This window comes from Colossoma macropomum, unplaced genomic scaffold (genome assembly GCF_904425465.1).
Source record: "Colossoma macropomum unplaced genomic scaffold, Colossoma_macropomum, whole genome shotgun sequence".
Lineage (NCBI taxonomy): Eukaryota > Metazoa > Chordata > Actinopteri > Characiformes > Serrasalmidae > Colossoma > Colossoma macropomum.
In genome coordinates, this window is record NW_023494788.1 from 19187158 (window position 1) to 19211816 (window position 24659).

Below are 24659 nucleotides of genomic sequence, written 5' to 3' on the forward strand. Positions count from 1 at the left end.
AGGTTGGCCACTTCCTATTTCCCTGGTTATATCAAAAACAGCACTGCAAAACAGCAGAGGGGGCCTCAATGAATGGGGGTGAATGGAGCTAAAAACTAAAAGTTACAATAGTTTCTAATCACTTGCCCAGAACTTTCCCTTAATTTTAGAAAGTAGAAGGATGTATTTCGCTAAAAGGCAAGCTTGCCTACATGCTTCCTCTTTTCAACAGCAAACGGATAGTACAAATTGGGCAGTACAATGCTAGCATTACTGCTACTGAGTGCTGATTGGTTGGCGAGCGGAGCAGCTCATTGGCTGTTCGCGCTCACTGACTTCATGAAAGTATACGTGGCGCTGTTTTAAAATCCTGTAACTCGAGCTCAAACGCGTTTAAAACTGTAACAGCGGTGTTAAAATGTTTAATGCTGTTGTATGTTCAGGATATAAATGCATTCTTTTATCTTAATTTTATCTTGAAATGATTTCACTCAAATGCTCCATACTAACCTATTCATTTTGGACTCGCTCGGGAGCGCCCTCTAGTGTTTGAGAAACCCGCAAGACATTACAGAGTGGTAATTCTCTCTACAAGTTTTTGGTTCAGCACTATTGGGGTTATTCTCTTACAATTAAACAGGCTGTGTTTATGTTTTTGTGCCTCTAATACTGATATATGTGAATGCCAAGGTTGAAACGTTGCTTAAAACTTCAACGTGAAGGGGGCGGGGCTAATTTGCTGTAGACTGAATAGGTGGATATATGCAAATACATTGGTTTTCGTGACATCACAAATATTAATTTGTAACAGTTTATTTTTGCAGCTTAGTTTACGTAAAGGGTCTGTATCGTACTTTCTGAAACCTTAGTAATGTTTACACTCTACATCAAACTATTTCATCTCAAAAAAAACGAGGGAAATTTGATTTTGTAACTAGCTGGTGGCTCTCCTCTGGTTGTAGGAGCAAAGGAGCCAGGCAAGTATTTTTTCCTTATGCTTGAGTAGGTTTTAACCTCAGGAAGTCACATGAAAAGTGTTGAAAACAGCTTTCAAATAATTCTTTTTTATCTAAAAGCTGTAGCCTAAAAAAATCTCTCCTCTGTTTTGGTCCAGCGTGGCCCTGCTGTTCATTTAAAGTGTCGCTTCCTTCATGTGCAGCAGGACTGAAACACGCCATCATGTCCGTCTGCTTACTGTGACATTAATCCACCAGCGCAAACCAGAGACAAGCCCAGGCCCAAACCAGGACACAAAGCTCGCTTCAGGCGGTTGGTATGCTTTTAAAGGTAAATCCAAAAAAGGCGCTTTAAACTCATTTATCATTGTAACACAAGTGCGTTAGCTCTGGTTTATTGTCTAGGTTAGCTTGCTAGTGCTAACGAGGATGTTCGCCAGCTTCTTGTTCGAATTTTCCCGTTCCACCTTAAATGCTGCTGCAGTTACGCTGGTGCTTCAGGCGCTACAATCGAACTGCTGCACCATTTAAGGTGGAACGGGATAATTCGAAAAAGAAACTGCCTTCAGCTTCGTCTAGTGCTTGTTCTTTGTATCTAGCTACAGTGGGAAAGGCATTGTGAGTGGACGAATAACACATAATACGACTGACTAATGGGATTAATCGTGAATAATCGAGTTTAATAACATCATCGTTTATATCAGACTTTAAACATCTCGCTAGAGTTATAGCGTTAGCGAGCTAGTTTGGCTTGTATCTTAGCTTAGCTTAGCTGACGAAGGCCGTGAATGTTTTTCTTGTTTGGCCAGATTAAACCCTTTGAATCTGCAAAAAAGAGCCCACCCCACAACATTTGTCTGGAAACGAACGTGTTTGTACATATTTTTGGATTAAATAAATTGGTTTGAGGCAGTTACAGTTAAGTGACACAGCGCTGTTTGTTTTGTATCAGTGCCTGCTAACAGTAACTTGGTGCGTTCTACTTCCTGTTATTTGGGTTAGCTTAGCCTAGCGAAGTCGAGTAAACAGCTGTTGCTGTTGTTTGTGTAGCTAAGTTACTCGAAAGATCTTATCAGTGGCCTCTCTAATTTGGGTTTTTAAGAAACATTATTAAACGTGTGTAAGTTATAGGTTAACATTGCTAATGACCAGCTATTCAAAATATTGATTACCCTACTGGCTTTAACAACTTTAGAAAAGATCAGAATCAGTCTGATCAGCCAAGTACCAGGTGTACAGGGAATTCTCTTGGTGCAGGTGTCAACATAAAATTAAAATAAATTTAGGAAAAGATATGCTATGTAAGCATAAAATAGACACTACACAAACAATCTGCAAGTAAAGGATGTGCAGTACAGATACCATCAAGTACTGAGGTACATTATGTACAGCTAAAAGAACTGAGCAGCAGATATAGATGTAAATGTAAACGTATCTATTAAATATGTATATTGCAACAAGTTAAAGTGCATGTGCACTTACTACAGGAGAGGAAAGTGGGCTCTTATTCAGAAGGATTATGGCAAGGAAAAGACAGTGGTTGTGTGCATCACAGTGTGTGTGAGATAAAGCGCATGTGCAGCAGTTTAAAGCAGAGGGATGTGAGAAGGGTCCTTGTTGAGGAGGATGATGGCCTGAGGGAAGAAGCTGTAGAGGTGATGGTTGGTCTGAGTCCTTAGGGCTCTCAATTTGCTCCTTTTCTCATCCTAGATGATTTAAGGGTGGAGAGCCAACAGCAGATTTTCTCTGTGCGTCACACCTTTCGCCGTAGCTTACGTTTGGTGTGCAAAGATGCAGAGCCGAACCAGATGGAGATGGAGGATGTGATGAAAGTTATGGCGGTGTTGAAATGGACCAGCAGTGCTTGAGGCAGCTCAGATTTCTTGAGCTGACACAGGAAATACAAGCACTGCTAGGCCTTTTTAACTGCAATGTCCCATTTGAGTATATAGAATATAGAACAAATGGTGGTAGCGCTGCAAAGTTTTAAGCAAGGAGCCAGATTTAAAGTTCAGTGGCCGTCTGTAGCTTTCTACTTTAAGGTAAATGCTGGCTAGTCAGACCAAAAGCATTTTCCTCTAACTTTAGTAAGTTAACCCATATAACAGACTCTGTTGGTTTGCACATCACACTCTGATTGCTACATGTAATACATAAACCATTTCCAGGCACCCTATATTCTCAGTTATTTGACCCAGTGATTGATGTTGACTGCAGATAGTTGTTATTCTGAGGGCTTTAGTGTAAGACACTGTTTCTTTTTCCTTACAGTGGTGTAGGGATGCCCAAGGAGAAGTATGAGCCGCCGGATCCTAGGCGGATGCACACTATTATGTCCAGTGAAGACGCAGCAAGTGGGAAGAAGTCTTACTGGGCTGAGCTTGAAATAAGTGGTAAGAATTGCTGCAAACTACAGAACATGCATGGTCATTTATCATATCTTCGCTGTCAAAAAAAACAACAACTTTTCTCCAGCTCTAACATTACAGGAGAAGACCAAAACATTCTGTACTTTTATTGTAAATTTTTATAGAGATTTTTTTGGATTATTTCTATTTGTCCCTTGATCAGGAGGTTGTAGAACATCAAAGTTGACTGCTTGACTATTTTGTTAGAATAGTCTTGTATTAGCAAGTAAAATTTGTCACTTCAGTAACAGGTGCTTGTTTCCTTGTCTGTCAGGCAAAGTGCGGAGTCTAAGCTCAGCCCTGTGGTCACTCACTCACCTCACCGCTTTGCACCTCAGTGACAACTCGCTGTCACGTATCCCACCTGACATTGCCAAGCTACACAACCTTGTGTACCTGGACCTGTCGTCCAATAAGATCAGGAGCCTGCCAGCAGAGCTTGGCAACATGGTGTCTCTCAGGTGAGTGATGGGTGGCAGAGCGTGCTGCTTGCACAGTGCATTTGGAAATGACAGAATGCATCATACTTGACAGTCTCAGTGTTCACTTGAATTTTGCTTATATACATAATCTGGGGCTAACCAGAGGCTTTAAGTCTGTTTTTTTATGTATTGTGCATAGGAAATACATGTAAAAGTTATCAAATATATTATAAAGACACAATTTATTTCACTTTATTAATTATGTCTGCATCTCCAAACATATCCAAAATCATGTGTTTTTAAACCTTTGCATGTTCTCTTTTGGGATCTTTTTTTGGAGTCTTCCTTATAATGCTTTAAGGGGATGGTTTGATGGAAAATCAAATCTTCCACTTATCTCAGATGTACTCGATCAGCCAAGACATGTTTGATGTCAAAATTTTGCTTTGCTTTAGTTTAGTGCTGAAACTGTGATGCTGATGTTGCTAACCAAGACTAGAATTTAATAGTCACCCAAATCTTTTCTGTAAATACATCCACAATATGCCTCTCAACGCACTCAAACCACATCCAGGTCTTCTTTAAGGTCACGCAGCCTGACTTGGTGTGAACTATAAAAATAAACAAAACTTCAACATGTTTTGTTTTGAACACCAAACATATGGCTGGTCGTCTATGTCTGGGATAAGTGGGAAAATTAAGTAAGTTTGATTTTTCACTGAACTATTCCTTTAAGTACCACAGTGAATTCAATGAGTCAGCAGGACAGGCCTGCAGTAAGTTCTGTGAGTAGAGAGCTTGTTTTAAAGTGTGCATTTCCCTGTGTTCTCCACAGGGAACTGCTCTTAAATAACAACCAGTTGCGGGTTCTGCCTTTCGAATTGGGGAAACTGTTTCAGTTACAAACACTGGGGTTAAAAGGTGAGTGTGACCATTGATGTGGTAACCTCTCCGTCCTGAGAACCCCAACATGTTGTAGAAGAAGGTAGCATCATTCTGATTCTTGTCTTCACAGGAAATCCACTTGCACAAGATCTCATGAGTCTGTACCAGGAGCCAGATGGCACCCGCCGACTGTTGAACTACCTTTTGGACAATCTTGCCGGTGCTATTAAACGCAGTAGGTTTCTCAGGGTTCCAAAGCGGTGTGTTGTCTGGACGTGTTCTGCAGGGCTACTGTTAGGTTTATATATCGTGTAGTGATTTATACGCGGTGTTATGTACAGCATATAGTTGCTAAATATTAAACTGACGTGTATGTATGTTTGTCCCTTGAGTCCCAACAGAGCAACCACCACCCAGGTCATGGATTGTACTGCAGGAGCCTGACAGAACCAGGTCTGCAGGTAAGCATTTCTCATAGCAATCTACCACCGTGTTTCGTTCCTATCTATGCACTGTTGACACTGTTGACCCATTTACATGTTTTGCATGTAGAGCAGTGGTTAAAGCATTAACTAGTGGTTAGTGCGTGTAAAGAAAGGCTCTATTGTTGACCCTGCTTTGTCTCTTCCCCCTTCATGCAGCTCTGTTCTCAGTAATGTGCTACAATGTGCTGTGTGATAAGTATGCCACACGCCAGCTCTATGGCTACTGCCCGCCCTGGGCCCTTAACTGGGAGTACAGGAAGAAGGCCATTATGCAGGAGATCCTTACCTGCAATGCTGACATCATCAGCCTACAGGTACCATAAGACTGTAGTTGAATGAGACACTGATGAGTAATTCAAATTTATGTTTGTATCTGTTAGTGTTAGAGAGCGTTTAAGCAGGTCATCTGTGTGTTTTAAAAAAATCCAAGTCAGTGCTTTTATGAAGTCAAGCTATTAATTTGATTAATTTTCGCTGTGTTGATGGCAGATCAACAGTACATAGGCTTTAATATTTTTAATATCACGGTGCTCTGGAAAGCCATGTTAAATTGCTTTTTACAGGAAGTGGAGACGGAGCAGTATTATAACTACTTCCTGGTGGAGCTGAAAGGGCAGGGATATGATGGATTCTTCAGCCCAAAGTCCAGAGCTAGAACCATGTCTGAATCGGACAGGAAACACGTGGATGGGTGTGCAGTATTCTACAAGACCGAAAAGTGAGTACAGCTTGTTTCACAATAGCATCTTCATTTTTCATGCTTATGTGAATAAGTTAAATATTTAAAATGTATTTTAAATATTTGAATTATGCCATGAAGCTCCCAGTGTATAGTTTTTGTGCTGATGTTGATGCCAGAGGAGGTTTCGAATTCAGTGAGCTCTTTAGAACAACCCATTCCATATAGTGGATGTACGTGTAAAATATCGGCTCTCAGCATTGGTATAGAATTCCCATACCGGTGCGTCCCTGCTATTAAAGTGGGAGGGGAATGTTCAGCACTCAGTCTATGTCGTAACAAAATGATCATAAAAAGCTTTCTTTAGTCTTGCACATCTTTAGAAAGAGAGCCATAAACAGTTCTCTGAATGATGCCACAGATAAACACTTTTGGTCCCCTAAAGAACCATTATGAAAAGAGATTTCTGAGACTGATGAACCTTTAAAAGGTTTAAAGAACCTTCACATAATATCAAGTTGCCAATTTAAGGGTTCTTCTCAGAACCTTTACATTATGTGGCAGTGCTTTAAACGGTAAAAAAAGATTCTAAAAACCATCCATCCAACCAGAAGTGGTTATGGCGTAACACTGTAATTTACCACAGCTTGATAAAATGAAGATAAAAGTTTAGAAATGTATGAAAATGTATTAAAAACATCCAGTCATAATTTCTGTGATGGGATGCACACCAAAAACTGAAAGGGAAGACCACATGTTGAATTTCAAATGTAGGATAGATTATGAAAAAAGTTTTTCAGAGTTACAGGAACATGAAAAGGAAACATAACAGAATGGAGAAAAATAATCTCAGTAGGTCAACACATTCGCGAAAACACAACCTCACACGCAAAGGCTTAAAGAGAGAAATTGAAAGGCTAAAATTCTAAGAGGAGAGAGAGAGAGATGGTGGGCGTGAGATCACCTGCAGGTGTCTGCACTCTCTCACGTACTTGGCCAAAACAGATATACATAGCTTTATGCTAATTATATGTAAATTAGTCCGTCTACATATACAATTGCTGATTCATCGTGAATAAAAACTGTTTTAATGCAGGCTTGTTGTTTTTAAATAGTGTGTATCTGATGAAGGCCTGGCATGCAGGCCATATCATACTGTTTTTAGATAAATAAATTGCTGGAATTTGTCCTGATGCAGAGTGAATGGGGAAAAGGTACAACAGTTTTTTTGGCTGCACCTCACCTCCAGTTGGCTAAAGCACAAAAAAGCAGTATGGTTGAACCCGTATGGTTATGTTGATTGCAGTGTGGTCTATGTTGACGCCAAGTTAGTCATTTCTGTTAGCACTAAATAGTGAAGTCTGGAAGTCTTGAACGTAGGCTTTGTCTCTTTTCATTCAGGTTTAGCATGGTGCAGAAACACACAGTGGAGTTTAACCAGCTGGCCATGGCCAACTCTGAGGGCTCGGAGGCCATGCTGAATCGTGTTATGACCAAGGACAACATCGGAGTGGCAGTGTTGCTGGAGCTGCGCAGGGAAATGATGGAGATGACATGTGAGTTTTGAATTGCTCAGTATTATACATGCTTATATCTTTTAACACATGTAAACCTTTTTCAAATAAACAAAAGCAATTTGTTTAAATACGCTTGTTTTTTCCATTGCTTGTTGGTTCTTATGTACAAAGCCGTGCCTGTTTGCCTGGAGGGACAGAATGTACCAAGGCACTTGTCAGCATTGTACTTTTATTAATTTTTTTTTATTGTGAAACCTCTGATTAGTGCTTTATCTTGTTGTGTCTTTGTGTGTAGCGGGTAAGTCTCTTCTTGGCATGGAGAAACAGCTGCTTCTGGTGGCCAATGCCCACATGCACTGGGACCCAGAGTACTCTGACGTGAAACTGGTGCAGACTATGATGTTCCTGTCGGAGGTTAAAAATATCGTGGACAAAGCCTCGCGCAGCCTCAAGCTCTCCTCCGTGTCTGGAGAAACCAATGCCATTCCTCTGGTGCTTTGTGCTGATCTCAACTCATTGCCTGACTCAGGTTGGTCCACACAAATTCCCATGTAGCTAAAAAATTTTTAACTAAAGATAGCGTGCACTTTGCATTGTGGACATAAATCACACTAGTGTTGTTAGCTTTTATTCACTGTTAATCATGTTACCATTTGACGTGAATTATTCCATTTGCTATGCTGGTGTCTTGTGTGAGTTTTTAGCTGCGAGTAAACACTGCCGTTTTAGCAGTGCCTTAATGTAGAGAGGGATGTGTAAAGAATGTTGCGAATTTTAGCACTTTGTCATAGAGACCATCACAGCTGGGCTTGCTGATCATTGCTTTAACGGCCTGTGCTCAGCACTTAATTAGCGCTTTTGATAGGCAGACTAGAATAGAGGATCTGAGCAGAATGACAGCCAACCATCACGAATTTGGCAGGTTTCTGTTCGGAGTAATTTTAGTTTAGTGAATTTCAAAAGGGAAGCATGCCTGGTTTCGTGGTCAGTCACTGGCCGATTTCACTCAAGCCGGAGAATAAAACCGAGTTTTCTGCATTTTCACAAGATAGGTAATTTTGAAGTGATCATACGGAGATCTTGCTTCAGTTTAGAAAAGTCATTCTTTGTCATGTGTGAGGGCTGTTTGTGAGTATTCCGCTCTATGCAGATGCGCTTGTTTTTGATTAAAAGGCATGTCTGCATGTGCTTTATACGTTGCGTCTCTCTTCGCAGGTGTGGTGGAATTCCTGAGCACAGGTGGGGTGGACTGCACGCACAAAGACTTCAAAGAGCTGCGCTACAGTGACAGTTTGACCAACTTCAACTGCAATGGCAAAAACGGCTCATCTAACAGCAGGATCACGCATGGCTTCAAGCTAAAGAGTGCCTACGAGAACGGGCTCATGCCTTACACCAACTACACCTTTGACTTCAAGGTTAGAAACGATGTCAGCCTTCTGTAGTTTGGTTGCTTGTGTGTGTGTGTGTGTGTGTGTTCAAAAGGACTGATAAGCAGCACTATTCAGGTGTTTATCTCTTTATCTCTGGTTATGAACAAACACAGTAAACTGGCACGTGCTAGCATGCTAGCAAAAACAAGAAGTGAAAATTCATCAGCTCATAGGATCAAACATTTGAAAACATTCTTGATCGCTTTTGGTTTCAGTAACGCAGGCAGTCTTGAAAGAGCTGAAAGACTAACACTAAAAGTAAAATTAACTGGTGCGGTAGTAGTGGATAATTCTCAGTGCATGATTCTAGCTAACGCCACCAGTTACACTGATTGCGTCTGCCCTTCTTTATTACTTTCCTAGCAGTGCATCCTTGGCAGTTTCTTGCAGCAAAATATACTACACAGCACTGCATTTCACTGAATTTAGAGTCTGTATGTTTCTCCTTGACTTTGTGATTTAATGCAATATACCAGAGTAGTGATTTCAGAATGGGGACACTAATACCTAGAATAATTAGCCAAGTACTTGAGTACCCGTGTACGTCCCTAATTACATATGTTTCTTTGGTCAGTGCCATCAAAACCTTTTGATTGTGTCTTGCACCACTGTGCCTTATTGTGATTTGTGTATAAGAGTATGTGTAATGTGCAATTTAAACCTCAATTTTAAGTTATTTGCAGATGATTATTCATTCAGCCTACCCCCCCATCTGTAGGGTATCATCGATTACATCTTCTACTCTGAGCCACAGCTTGATGTGTTGGGGGTCCTGGGGCCCCTGGACCCTGACTGGCTCATGGAGAACAATATCACTGGCTGTCCGCACCCCCACGTCCCCTCCGATCACTTCTCCTTGTTTGCACAATTCGAGCTGGTCCTGCCTCACCTCCCTCCAATCAACGGAGTGCACCTGCCTGGACGCAGGTAGTGAAACTCCCCTGCCACCGGGGACACTGCAGAGTCCCACCTCCTCTGACACATTTTTCTGGAAACTTACTGAAAACGATAGAACCTCTAAACTACACTCTTCTTCTTTTTGTTATTCTCTTTCTTTCTGTGCGTTTTTGAATGTGTTTTTTTCTGTTGTTCATTTTCTTCTGCTTTCTTTATTTCTGATGGAGCCAAATTTGCTCACAGGCACTTGGAGGCTGTGGTTCGTCTTTCTTGATCTCTCGAGCTTGGTTTTATGGTTGCATACTGCATGGATTTCTGTTGGCTCACTCTTTTGTGTAGTACTTTTTGTCCTGAAGATGTAAGTAGTTTGTAGGGCTGTGGTCTCGTAATACAGTGGCCTGTATGTACAGTCAGCTTTCACAAGTCAGCTTCATGATACGGTAAAACAACACATGGCCACACGCTCGAAGGCAGTTGGGGCTGATGGAAGCGGAGGTTGTAATGCCGTAGGTAGTTAAATCCTAATAATCTAAAGCCAGCAGCGATTCACGAGTCCTCCACCAAGTGCATTAAACCTCTGTTTTCCTTTTTTAAGCCCTGAACGGATTCAAAGACTCGGTTCAAATATGTATATGAAGTATTTGACAAGCAATAGCTCACCAACAACACCTGGATTTTGCTTTTTGTATATGTATATATGTATGAGCACATTTTTAGTTATCGTGTTGACCCCTCTTTTAGCATACCACAGCTTTTGAAAGCATACATATTTGCTTATAAGTATGCCAGTCTTGAAGTACTCCAGCCCTGGTAGCTGTGGTGGGGGTGGAGTGTGGAGAGTGGTGCTGCGATTTCACTCTTAAATGGTGCAATATTCAACAGCATAATCCTGCAAGACATTCAAAGCTAAAACACTGTGGCAGTTTGTTTTTAACCTAGCTTAAATACTAATACTTTCCTCCTTGCATCAGCTTCCTCCTTCTAGGAGGGGTCGCAATTGGCCTAATCATGTTAATACTAAATTTGGACGAATCTAGCAGCACTTGCTTTTGCACATTGTGTTTTTAATCTATTGGCTTTAGGTTCCCCTTTCCTTTACGGTGTGACAGAGCTATGCAGCTGGATTTGTTTAGTTTAAAAAAAAAAAAACAAACAAAAAACAAAAATGGATGTGACTTCACTGTGGAATCTCCCACCTGGTGGTGGAGGGGCATGTGGTGGGTAGAATTGCTCAGTTTATTCAGAAAGGGGGGATTATGTGAGAAGACTTCAGAGTCTGTATTCAACCAGCATCCGTTCACTGTGTTGGGTGAAAAAAAAAAAGGGGGTGAACGTTCCCCTTTTTTGTTTTTCCAAGCCCCTCCATCTCCACTCTCACTCTCTCAAGGTCTGTAGCATTGTCTTTTGCGGCCAGTAGTTTCCCGCCCAGCCATAAAATCCCCCCCTGCACCGTCCTCGTGGGGTTTTCCCCCCAGCTGTTTTTACAAATGGACACAAAAATATATATATATATGTATACACAGATTTAACCTTTACTTGATTGTATATGAGCCACACGCAAAGAACTTTTAAATGTCTTTTGTACTAAGGATAAATTATGATCCGCGTTTAAAGGAAAAAAGATTGTATTGTATAAGTATGACTGCATTTTTATCAAAAGGAATCAAAATGACCAGCTTATTAACAAAAAAAAAAGATGAAGAGGTTGTTTCCAGGTGTCACTGCCACTTTTTGCACTCTCCAGATTTTTTTTTGTTAAGCGTTTTTAAAGTTTTGTGACTGCAGTACTCAAGGTGTACATAAATTCCAATCTTAGCCATCCATTCTCAAGTCATTTCTCTGTGCAGCTCGTGTCGGGAGCGATATCGTTCTGCATGCCGCAGAGATATCGCTCGCCAGCACTCTCGCTCGACTCAACACTTAAGCTGTCGACACTCCTGCCACGCCACGCTGTGTAGAAGTCAGCATTGTGCCTCGGTGTATCCTTATCTTGCACTACCAGTGAACACCTGTGCAACCTCTCATCCTTTACAAAAAATACTGTTAGTCGCTTCTGGAAATTTTATGTGATGATTTTTATTCCATTTCTCCATCATCACTTTGCTTTTGGTAGCAGATTCATGTTATGTCATGTAAACCTGTACACTTTTTTTCTAAACTACTGTACTACGCAAGAAATCAGGTCTGTAATGTCACACATGTTATTTTTGTAGCTAAATGCATCTGTGGTAGGGCTCTAATGTTTTACTTTCACCACTCCTGATAATCTGTTCCTCAGTTCGAAGCATGTGCCCTAGACCTCTTTTCTGTGTACAATTCAAACCTGACTTTACAACCCTTTTCTAATTCTGTTGACGTCTCTGTAATATCTCTAGTATGGCCATACTCTTTCCTGTGTAGTGCCATGTGGTGCGTTCTTCTTCGAAGCCAGTTTAGATTAGATTTCCCTCTTGAGATACTTCCTTTTGTTGAAGTGGGAGAGGGACAGGGCTTTTCTTTCTTATTTTTCTTTTTTATTTCCTTTTCAGGGTTATTGGTATCTCTTTTCATAATGTTTCTTAGCTTTCGGACCAAAATCAAATCTGTAAAACGCAGTAATCATAATCGGCAGCGGGATGTTCAAGGTCAGGCTTTCTTATGTTTTTAGAAAGTAGATGAAATGTTTCTGTTAGCACTTAATCTGATGAGATGAATTCCTTTTCGCTTCCACACAAACTGACTCGCTGTCACTTTAGCTCAGATTGGCCTGTTTCCACTATGCAGAAGAAGAAATTTTAAGTCAGATTTTTTTTAGCAGTAAAAAATAAACTAAAAATCGGGATCTCTTCTCAGCACCATATTTGTTTTCTTATTCTGTAAATTGCACCTTTTGCCCTGTAAATGACCTTGAATTGCTGAAGGTATTGTAGTAGATTTGAGAGTAGCTTTTTGTAAAGTGTGAATAAAATGTGTATTGCCTATTTCCTTTCTACAAAAGAAACAATGTTTGTGGTTATTTATTTTCCGATGATTTATGTTTAAAGTGCCAACTTCCCACGTTTCACACAGGCTTCTGTAAACGTGATAGTTGAATTGAAGTTTTCACACAAACTACTTCAAGTTACCTTTATGAAAATGTATGAAAAGTGTCCTGATCTTATTTAAAAACCAAAAAATAATCATTTGACAATTGTTTTTCCTCACATAACAGACTATAGATTCTGTAAGAAGAACAAGATCAGCAATTAACGATAGGTTTGTTTTGGCCGTTGCTTTGCTTTACTGACTTCATTACTAACAGCCTCTACAGAGAACACACTTCCGCACATTTTAATACACAGTTACTGTTTATGTTCTAAATTTAACAGATTTAGGGGGGGAAATGCAAAAGTTGTTGCACATTTTATATAATTTTATATGATTTTATTTCCAATATAAACTCAAATGAATAAAACAGTACACTAGAATTTGAATTCCTTAAAGGACGTGTTAACTTATTTTCACTTTGAAAATCAAGAAAAACTTGTCATTTGACTGAGGGTGTTTAAACTTTTGCACTTGACTGTACCTTTGTACACTGTACAAGTGAATTCAGTGCCAGAGATTCTTCCACAGCTGTGATTGTTGCACTTACATACCATTCAGGAAAATGTCTAGTAACATTTTAAACCACATATTCTCAAAGGGGAACACCACCGATTTTTAAAAAAATGCTGCATCATTGAATGAGTGTATATGACCTCCAAAAGCTACATCACACAAAATGCTAATATGATCTTCCTGGTGCCTGAAACATTGTTTTATAATAGTTTTGAAAAATGATTTTGGTCTAAATCTGTTTAGGGTGGAGCAGTGCAGGGTATTGTAAGGCAACGCAGTCTCCAGATTTATTTATATACACATACATGTATATTGCTGTTATCGGATAAAAACCTTGTATCTCCAAAATAATAATTTTACAGGAAAAGGAAAAAACTGCTTTTAATGTAAGTCAGTGGGACAAGTCATTTTAGGCCATTTCTTTTGGTCAGTTTATCATAAATTTTACACACGATGTAAAGAGCAACAGGCACTTCCAAATTATGTAAAAAACGAGATACAAGGTTTTCGCAACAAACCATCTAACCACTCAGAATAATTCAGCTGAAAAATTTCAATAATCGAATTATACTGAAAATATGAAGAAGTGGAATTTCTCTTTAAAACCTAATCTAATTTGCCCTGTCTATTATACTACTATAGTATGTATAGTTTACTGAACAAAAATATGAATGCAAAGCATTTGGCATTGCTTCTATTTTTCAATCAGTTTGATATGAAAATCCAGAGACTGATCTGAATTCTCTTTCACAACCTGTTTTTATTTACTTATGTATTTTTTGGTCAGGGTTTCAGTAAAATCTCTTTCAAGTAAAAAAGTATCATTTTTGTCCAGCGTGCTTTTCCCCCCTGTTTGCATCAATGCATATTCTTTTGCAGCTGTTAGTATGTAATGGCAGATGGTGCGTAATAGCTGTGTTCAATTAGAGGGTGTGCTCTGTCCTCACGTCCACAAGGTGGAGCTATTGGACCAGAGAAGCCATGGAAGCACCTCAACATCCAGTGGCTTTGAGGAGCCAAAAAAATGTGAAATAAAATCTCTTTGACTTGGGCTTTACCTTTGTGGAAAGTAAACAAAGACTAATGGGCTCTGTTTTAATGTGCTGATGATAATAAAGTGAACAGACCTACAGTGGCCTTTGATCAGGAGGCCCAACTGTTTTTTACACTGGTGTAAGCCTGTCCAGAAAGCGTAAAAGGGTAAATAAATAAGCTAAACTCAGGATAGGTATGTGGGGAATCTGCACTCAGTCATGAAGGAAACGTGGTGGTGGATTTACTGGAGCTTTGTTTGAGTAGTGGATGGTGTGCACGTGGAGCTTTTGATGGCTGTGACTGAACTCAGTCCAACTTCTATGGAGAAACAAATTTGTCAGTGCTTTTTTTGCCTGTATATAAGTGGATTTATGGCTTTGTTTGCCTTGTGTGAGAATGCCATGCAGTCAGATGTGCAATGTTTATTTTATTTTAGGGGTTTACAGAAGGTTAGTTGTGTTTTTTCCTCAGGACATTTTTAAACTTTTTTTTTTGTCCTCTGTGGTGTGTGTGCATTGGTTGGACTGTCCAGTGTTTGGAGCTTACTGCTTCTGCACTGACGTGGCAGCGAGAGTTCAAAGTCTCGGTAAGTGTTAGCAGATGTATCTCTTTCTCTCTCTCTGTCTCTCTCTCTCTCCCTCCCCAATTACCACTGCCTTTACTGTTGCACCTGACCGCAGTTCATGCAGGGACCTGTGGAAAACATGACTGAGTCTCCTCGCAGATGATTTACGGCGAGTTTGGCCCTCGGAGACGCCTCGTACTCTTACACATAGAGGAGAGCACAGATGGAAACTAGGCCAAGCGGTGGGAAGCCACACTCAGCTCCCACTTCTCCAGTCCAAACAAACACCAGAGCTGACAGCCTGAGATTTTTCCTGACGTGAAGCGCCGCCGCGACTGTTTTCTCCGCTCGTAACAAAGAGCACACGTCACTTGGGAGGAGCGAGGCCCTCTATACGCCTGCATGCTGATGACCATCAGGGCCATGAAGATGTAAACAAAGTCATTCAGAGTGGTTGAGTGGAGAAACGTACACAATCAGAATTCTTCACAGAGACGGTGATGAGAACCAGGCGTCTGTTTTACGACTGCTTTGAGAAGGTTTTGGACTAAAGCGTATTTTTTTTAAAGACATTTATGGTGGAGAGAGTACCCAAAATACATTTTAGGCCAAAATGTTCTCTTGAAATTTCCATGAAACGACGTCTCCGATATCAGGCAGTGTATTCATAATGATTTCTGGTTCCCATCACCAACATTGTGAACGGTTCTAATACCAATAGTCAAAAAAGCGCAGTCCGTCTAAATGAATTATGTATTAATACTGGTTCTATGCTTGCATACAAATTAATATTATTGAGGTAGATGGGTGGGTGCGTCACTTAGGACCTTCAAAATTTCTGAAATGGGCCTGATGGCCAAAGCTGTAAACTGCTACACACTGTGAGTTTTAAATCATGGCCATGGCTCAGCAGAATCCTACTCACATCAAAATACAAATAAAGCCTCATAAAGGGTTCTTTCCTGTACTTAAGCATATCTGTGTGTGTATGTGTGGACTTAAGTGCCAAGGTAGAACTGTACTTTTGTACTTTTACTTGTTTTAATACACAATATCATATCGCTGCTGTTGGAACAAAACCTCATATCTCCAAAATGAGAACTTTACAGAGGAAGGAAAAAACATACTCTACTTTTAAAGTAAGTCAGTGGAACCAGAGTTTTTCCAAGTAATTTTGGGTCATTTCTGCTGGTCCATTCATCATGAAATTTACACACAATATAAAGAACAACGGGTACTTTCAAATGAAAACCAACAAAAATGAAGGTTTTGGTTTTGTTCCAAAAGCAGCGATATATGATGTTTTTAACTGGGCCACTGCTTCATAACAATGTTACTAATGAAACAAATGTCTGGCACTTACATTTATAGAAACAGTTTGGCAAAAAAAAAAACCCCCAAAAAATTCAAATTTACCAGTTTTCCACTTACCCACTTAGTCAATTAGCCAAGACATATTTGGAGTCCAAATATTAATTCTTTAATTCAGAACTGGAGCTACAAGGCTAACACTGCTAAAACACTAGACCCCAAAATCGCCTAAATAATTTCTGTAAAAAATACATCCCCGTAACTTCTCTCAGCCAGCATCCACGTCTTCGCTACACACCACAGACTTGTTGCTGTGGTTTAGGACACTATATGACTTACTGTGAATTATAAAAAGGAACAAAATTTTATGGGCAGCTACTTCAGACAACACCAGGGCTGGTATTCCAAAAGCAAGACTGATCTTGGATTAGACGGTCATTGTCATAAATACTGATTCCAGTTTAGCACTCTGACTGCTAAGATGGTTTGTAAAGACAGATCCTGTTGTCTTAAGTGTCTGCCTGTGCCGTAAACCACACTGACCTGGATGCAGTTTGAGTGGGTTGAGAGAAGTTTTGCTGATGTGTTTCAAGATAAACAATTTAGGCTTTTTGGTTGACTACATCTGAGGTAGAAAACTGTAAATTAGATTTTTTGCTGAATGATTCCTGAATGTTGCTTTATAAATATGTTGTGCAATGCTTATGCATATGTTTTGAGGTCCCTTTGGAGGTAGCCTTCAAATAAAGTGTTTTTCGGTTATTTTGCATTGAACCTGTTTCCCCCCACACAGATTAAGTCTAAGCATAGGCTAAAAAGGATTTTTAGTAGTGAATCACCACTGAAACTGGAAGTTTGTCCAAGACTAGGCTTAAACCATGCAAACTAGAGTTTCTGGGAAACTGGCCCATCTGGGTTTACATTAATCCAGTATTAGAGTTCTCTCCATTCTCTACTGAGTTGTCCAGGAACATGCTTTATCCTGGAAAGTGGCTGTGAATGTTCAGCCTTTAAAATGGTTTGTTTTTATTCACATACAGCAGTTAGGCCTCAGCATCAAAGCCACTTCAATGACTTATAGTGATGAATCGATGCCTTTTTTTCCAGACTATGTTTTTTATTCTTGCCGATACTAATTCTGATACCATACTGAGAACTTAGAGTTAAGTAATTGTTAGTGTAAATGGGTGCAATGTGTCTGAACAGTTGAATTGTTAGATCTAGCTGATTTTAAATTAAGTACGTTAATAAAAATTGAACAGCACTGTAGTGGAAAAGAGTGGGTTTTGCTCCACATTATAAAAAGCATTTCTATATAGCTGTAAGTAAAGTAAGTTTCATAGTTTTGATCGTCGTGTGTCTCTTTTAATAACTGTCTCTGTAGCACAGCGACAGCAGGGATCATGTTGAGTTTTACATCTTGTTGGAGTCTTTATTTGGCTGAATTGCTGATTGAGCTGTAGTTTAATGTCCTCTGCATACACTATGCGATTTTAGAAATCTTATTCTTTGGTGACTCACACTGTATGTTTGAATCGTGTATGGACCAAGCAGACACACTGAGAAACTGTGCTACGGCAGCTTTGCTAACTTGTGCCACACTAGCCGTGTTTACATGCAGCCTGATAATCCGTTAATAATCTATCTAATAGCTCGATCGGAATAGAGTACGTCCATGTATACACCTCAATCGGAATAGACAGAGAAGAGGAGACAAAGTTCATGTTTGGACTTTAAAAGACGGTGGTGGGACGGGTGTCCAGCTTATGTGTCTCAGAACACGACGTCTTCCTCTCGGCCTTCTTTAATAAGGACATGTTGAGTACGTTTTCCTGAGTCTGACAGCACTGCTCATTGCAGCTCGTCTCACTCTGACTGGACTGATGTGACGCTTGTTGTCATAGTAACGTTTATGCTAAGTGGTCTTCTACGCATGCATGTTATTTTGGATGGGATTACTTGTAGTGTGCATGTAAATGGGGGTTTTCCATTAGATTGTTCAGGACAGTGTGCATAAAAACACTCAGTCCTAATCTAAAATTGGATTGGCAAAAATCATTCCATGTAAACACAGCCACTGTGCACTGAAACTAAGGCGATGATGTACATGGATAGGACAATACAGTCTCTCAGCCTACTTTACGATCTTTAAAAATAATATTTCAACATTTATACCTCGCGATTCTGTTCAGTCAAACAGAGTAAAGTCAGTATATGTGAATTTTGGTGGCAAATATTTTTTCGCCTCTGTTTTGCTATCCTATGTGTGTCCATCTGTATTGGGAAAGTGGTTGTGATTGTGCTTGTGTGATTAAAAACAGACTAAAGTTTCTGTCTGGCGGAATTTTAAAAGTGACCAATGGCGTTGCTTTGGACTACAATGGCTTCAGCAACAGTATGCCGTCCTTTGTTCATTAGCGCGGCAGCACAGTAGGCTTACGTCACACGGTTTCAAGTGGTATTGGTCCCTTTTTAATAAGTATGAATACGAGTAAATAAGCGGGACATTGAGCCAATACCTGACACCAGTAACAGTATCGATGCATGTCTAATAATTTATGGCTGTCTCTAAACGGGCCTACTGTCCAATTCATAATAACCGTAGACACATTAGAACTCGTAACGTTGTAACAGATATCTCCAGGGCCAAATATGGCATTTATCTGCACAGGTAATGAATGTGAGGAAGATGAAAAGGTCTCAGTTTAATTATCAGTGTCCAGTACGCTGCCTCCGACACGGCGTGCCATTGTCTTGGTGCAGAAGTGCCTCCTGAAACTCGCGGGGATTAGTCATCGCTGAGGGCCGAGCCGAGCCGACCCGTTGTCCACAGCAACCGTGAAGCTCAGCTGCGAAATATGAGGGCTGAGGAGGCGGCCCTGACGGCCGCAGACAACAGTCGGGGCTTAAAGGGGCTTCTTTTGGCACAACGAGGCTGCTTAGATGTCTCGTCTCCATGGTGAACCAAGTATCAGTTGGTTCTTAGTGACGGCCGGGCATCCTTGGTCACATTTTCCCTCTCCATGGGCTTCCACACCATGCTTCCATTTCGGTCACCTTCTTCTCAGATGTGTTTCTATTTATCAGCCTCTTCTTTGCCCTTTTGTTCCACTGGCTTCCTTCTCTCTGCTCCTCCAGGCTGACCTGCCATGGTCTTTTTCTGTAGAAGCTGTTTTTAAAGGGCTACTCCAACACTTTTCAGTCTCATGGACAAAAATATGTTCTCAATACTAAACTCAAAACACACTTATACATGAAGCCAGTGGGCAGGTGCTTTAGGGAAAGGCATCCTCAGAGTGATGCCACAGAAGAACCACTGTAGACTCCATAGAAGAACTTTTCAGTGGATGTTCTTTTGTTCTTTAAAGAACCACATGTGCAAGTGTTGCGAAGGAACTAGCCTCCACGTCCCACAATTCCACAGGTTCTTTATCAGATAAAGTTTTTCCCTAGAACTTTACATCCAAGCCAAGAACTATTTAGGAGGCTTAATTTTGAAGAGTGCAGGAACATTTTGATTGTGCACACAACCACAAAAAGACACTCTACTCAAATCCACCCTGAAATTAGACGTTTCTTGGGTCTTTGTTCGCTCATGCAGTACATTTCTGAGGAGGGCCGCCGAAACCACGGTGGTGAGCGGGCATTTGACCCAACACTTTTCGAAGTACCGGGGCGACGCCCCACTACTTTTGCATTTAGAGCGCACACATAAAAACCTTCATTTTCCTTAAACTGCATAAAGCGCTGACCAGCATGAACAGGCAGAGTAAAACTGAACGACAGAGCCAATCAGAGTCTCCATTTCAGCTGGGAGGGGCTTTCAGACCTGCCGTGGTTGGTGTGGACCTGTCAATTTTTTTGTATTCCGGCAGCACCAAACAACTGAACTACACTTGTTCACGAGGGAATTCAACACCAGAGCATGTTTTTTTTTTTTCCAGTGCACATTTTCACTGTACTGTCAGCACAATCTGCTGCTTTAACATTTCACTCTATTCAAACGCTCATATCGTTCCTGCACTGCGATCTGATGTAAATAATGAGAGACAAGCAATAAAATAATAATATGCCTTTGGTTTTGGATCAGTCAGACACTGGCTGTTCATGATCAGGTCACAGGAGGGTAGAGTAGCTTAAATCATTACTTAAGTAAAAGTATTGATACCTGCATGAAATCATTACACAAGTAACAGAACCTTCCCCAAAACAACTTGAGTAGAAATATAAAAGTAGTACTGAGTACTGCAGTCTTAATAGCTCCATTTTGCATAGGAACTGCAGAACTTCTCTTTTTGAGATTCTTTTGGTCTAAAATACAAAGCTCCAAAGTCAGAGATGTAACCAATCACAAAACAGTACAAATATTGCCATCATCACAATGTACTCAATGTTGAAATTAAACACAAAAAGAAATTAGTAACTAAATATGAATGGCTAAAATGTAACACAGGTAAAAGATCCTTTAATTACTAATATACTTTAGTAGAAGTAGAAGTATTTTGAGTAATATTTGAAAAATATTATTTGAATTTGAAATATTTGAGAGTAAAAATTGAGTAAATGTAACTAGTTACAACTCATCTCTGAATAGGTTTATAAAGACAGTCATTAGCATGACATGAAAGGCAATTTTAGTCAGTGGCCTAATTGCATTTTGCCACCCCTGTTTTTGAGTTTGTTTTGTACTTTTTTCAATTTTCAACCATGAGATCTATTTTTAATTTCAATTTTCGCACCTTTTATCAAATTTATGTATTGTTAGTCATTTTTAGTTTTCAGAGTAGTAATTGAGAATCATACAGCATTTGAACCATGTACTATTTGGACCATGTTGTGTCTATAAACCATTTTTTCATCACTCCACATTTAATTGCTACATGGTGCAGATTATTAGCTCAGTGTTAAAGTCACCAGGATTGCCTATTTATGAGATCCATCTCCAACCAAGTCCCCATAGCAAAGCACTGACAAATAGAATATTGATAATCTAGAGCAGGTGCTCATGATCTTAAGGTCGCCATGCCAATCATGGACTTGAGGTGTATAAAGCCCCAGCATTGGGCTGTGGAGCATTGGAACTGTGTTCTCTGGAGCTCCATCCAGTACCTTTGGGATGAGTTAGAATGATCCAGACCGAATCATCCAATAACAGTACCTGACCTCACTAATGCTCTTGTGGCTGAATGCAATCAAGTCCTCACAACACTGGTTCAACATCCTATTAATACTCTTGATTTGAAGTGGTTGTCTACAAACTTTTGGAAATAGAGCACCATGCAAAGACCACCAGAGACCATGCTTCCTTAAATTTCCATCAGAATGGCCATTGAGTACAACCCCATCTTCAAAAAAGTTGTGACACTGTGCAAAATATAAATAAAAATAGAATGCAATGATGTGCAAATCATGTAAACCTGCTAAATAATTGAAAATAGTACAAAGACAACATATCAAATGTTGAAACTGAGAAATAAATTGTTTTTCAAAAAAATAAATGCCCATTTTGAATTTGATGCCAACAACACGTTCCAAAAAAAGTTGGGATGGGACCACTTTGTTGCATCACCTGTTGTTTTAACAACAGTCTGTAAGCATTTGTGAACTGAGGATTTGATTGCTGTAGTTTTGAGAGTGAAATATTTTCCCATTCTTGCTTGATATAACATTTCACCTGCTCAATAGAAAGTTCAGGGTCTGCTTTATTATATTTTTCATTTCATAATGCACCAAATGTTTTCAATGGCTGAAAGAACTGGACTGTGATGCCTTGTGCACTAATGCACCCCCATACCATCACGGATGCTGGCTTTTGAACTGTGTGCTGATAACAAGCTGGGTGGTCCTTAGCTGGGAGAACACAGTGTCCATGATTTCCAAGAATTTCTAATTTTGTTTCATTGGACCACTTTTCCTCAGTCCAGCTTAAACAAGCTCAGGACCAGAGAAGACGGCAGTGTTTCTGGATCCTGTTTTTATATGGTTGCTATTTTACATGAGTTTAACTTGCATTTGTGGATGCAGTGATGAACTGTGCTCACAGTGGTTTTCAGAAGTGTTTCTGAGCCCATGCAGTGATTTCCACTACAGAATCATGCCTGTTTTTAATGCAGTGCTGCCTGTGGGCCCAGGGATAACAGCCAGCCAATATTGGTTTTTGGCCTTGTCACTTGCATACAGAGATTTCTCCAGATTCTCAGAATCTTTTAATTACATGATGTACTGTAGATGATGAAATCTCTAGATTCTTTGCTATTTTACGTTGAGAAACGTTATTCTTGAATTGTTGCACTATTTGCCTGTGCATTCTTTCACACAGTGGTGAACTCCTCCCCATCTTCACTTCTGAAAGACTCAGCCTCTCTGAGATGCTCTTTTTATACGCAATCATGTTACTGACCTGTTGCCAATTAACCACCAGTTGTTATTTTCAACATTACACAACTTTACCAGCCTTTTGCTGCTCCATCTCAGCTTTTTTGGAATGTGTTGCTGGCATCAAATGGCTGTTCTGAATGTAAAAGAAACAAATGAAATGTGGTCTCTGACCTTTGTGCAGTGTTATATGTGTATGTAGCATTTGTGCGTTTTTGTTAGTTTTAGGTCCTAAATCTGTCCAAATCTGGTTTTAATAGCTGCTAATGGTGGATGAATTTATGGAGTATGTTAAAAATGACTTAATACTCAACCCTTGAGCTGGGCCTGTTGTATTTACTTTTCTGTTCTAAAATTACATTACTTTGCCATTTTCATGACCTAGTTTCCACGGTAACAGACACTGACACCTGTGATGAACCCCATCAGTTCAATGGCCAAGCGAGGCTTTCACACTTTAGCTGCATGCTAACACTTCAAGCCAGTAGGGCTACAAGATGCTGACAAAATATCATATTTTGTTTAAACTGCAATTCCGGAAAATGACATGCCAAAATATACAACAGCTGCATTAACAGGCATAAAAGGACCCATATTGTGGAAAACTGACTTTCTCTTGCTTTTTTGAAGTAAAGTGTTTATATAAACATTGTTTCAAGTTTCAAAATGCACCATTTGCTACCCAGTCCATACAGTCCATATATGGAAACAATGTGGCAAAAACAGCTCGATTTGAATTCATTCTTTTTATTGGTGTCACAAGAACCAACTTATTACATATATCCACCTTTTCAGCCCAGAGCAGTTTAGCCACCCATTCAGATTGAAGTTATAAAGAGTGTTTCTGCTCTGACTGCTTTTGAGTGAGGTTCAAAACAGGACAGCCAAACAGAATGGAGAGAATATATACCGTTTATGATTTCCCTCTGGTACATATTCTGTTTTTTTAAAAAACATAATGTTTTACTGTATCTCTCTGCCGTATCTGTAGCTTTGTTTACTATGTACAATCATTTCAGTGTGTTTCCCTGTACTTACACAAGTATTGACCATTTGCAAAATAATGAAACCCCTCATGGTCATTCAAAGCCACATTTGAGCACTACTTCCTCTCTCAAGCATCGGTAAACCTTCTCATAACAAACCTGCAGTGAGAACTGCAGTGGCAGTAAATTAGTTAGAAAAATTTAAATGTAAAATTTGGTATCATTTTCACAGGCCGCAGTTTTCAAGCTAGAACCTCAAGACTTCACAGGACCATAGAGCCTATATAGGAATAGTGCACTGGTGCATTTGGAACCAATTGCATGCATGAGCATTCATTCTAATGCACTTTTTCCCTAATAGGACACAAATGGCTGAAAGTTGAAATTTCAAAACTACTAGAACATATAGCAGCCACCTGGGATACCCTAGCGACACTGTGACTGTTGGGGATTCTATAGCAGGGGCCTAGCACCACCTTAGCAACCACCTGAGATAACATAGCAACAACTTAACAACCACTTGGAATTCCACAGCAGTGGCCTAGGAACATTTAAGGAACCACCTGGGATAACTTAGCAACCACCTGGCATACCATAGCAATGGCCTAGCGAGACTGACTACCTGGGATTCCATAGCAGTGGTTTAGCAACACATTAGCAACCACCTGAGATAACATAGCAAAACATTAGCAACCACCTAGAATTCCACGATAGCGGCATAGGAAAATCTAAGTAACCACCTGGGATAACTTAGCAACCACCTGGGATACCATAGCAACAGCCTAGCAAGACTGACTGCCTGGGATTCCATAGCAGTGGCCTAGCACCACCTTAGCAACCTCCTGAGATAACATAGCAAAACATTAGCAACCACCTAGAATTCCACAGCAGAATTCCCTAGGAACATCTAAGCAACCACCTGGGATAACTCAGCAACCAGCTGGGATTTCAGTAACAGCTTTGGCCATCCTACTTAAAGTTCATTCACAAACTCTCATCTTCTTGTTTCTACTTGCCATTATAAGCACTGAATTTTAAGCAGCTAAGTAAAAATTTGTATGAAAATCTTCTGTGGAATTTTGGACGAAAATGAAAACTGAGATTCATTTCTTTGTTTTCTTCCAAGTTCCTGCGTCCTCTTGGTCAA

At 40.1% G+C, this 24659-nt stretch overlaps 1 protein-coding gene and 1 long non-coding RNA gene across 3 annotated transcripts; both read left to right on the forward strand.

Moving 5' to 3' along the window:
* Positions 1–1111: 1111 nt before the first annotated feature.
* cnot6b (CCR4-NOT transcription complex, subunit 6b) lies at positions 1112–11225 on the forward strand. 2 transcript variants are annotated; one of them, XM_036568769.1, is made up of 12 exons: positions 1112–1266; positions 3207–3328; positions 3618–3804; positions 4601–4686; positions 4781–4885; positions 5043–5111; positions 5292–5449; positions 5699–5853; positions 7216–7370; positions 7627–7860; positions 8547–8749; positions 9483–11225. In XM_036568769.1, the coding sequence occupies exons 2-12, from the start codon at positions 3217–3219 to the stop codon at positions 9693–9695; spliced, it is 1677 nt and encodes a 558-aa protein (XP_036424662.1). In that variant the 5' UTR covers positions 1112–1266; positions 3207–3216; the 3' UTR covers positions 9696–11225. The 2 variants fall into 2 exon arrangements, with proteins under 2 accessions (XP_036424662.1, XP_036424663.1); XM_036568770.1 differs by lacking the exon at positions 1112–1266 and adding an exon at positions 1476–1553.
* Positions 11226–14679: 3454 nt separating this feature from the next.
* Positions 14680–15807, forward strand: LOC118806435. The gene is made up of 2 exons (XR_005007117.1): positions 14680–14861; positions 14956–15807. It is a non-coding gene; the product is annotated as an uncharacterized LOC118806435 (long non-coding RNA).
* Positions 15808–24659: the final 8852 nt, after the last annotated feature.

Coding starts and splice junctions, on each gene's coding strand:
- cnot6b (XM_036568769.1), top strand. CDS start 3,217: ATGCCCAAGGAGAAGTATGAGCCGCCGGATCCTAGGCGGATGCACACT. Junction 5,450..5,698: donor CTGACATCATCAGCCTACAG/GTACCATAAGAC, acceptor TGCTTTTTACAG/GAAGTGGAGACGGAGCAGTA. Junction 7,861..8,546: donor CAACTCATTGCCTGACTCAG/GTTGGTCCACAC, acceptor CTCTCTTCGCAG/GTGTGGTGGAATTCCTGAGC.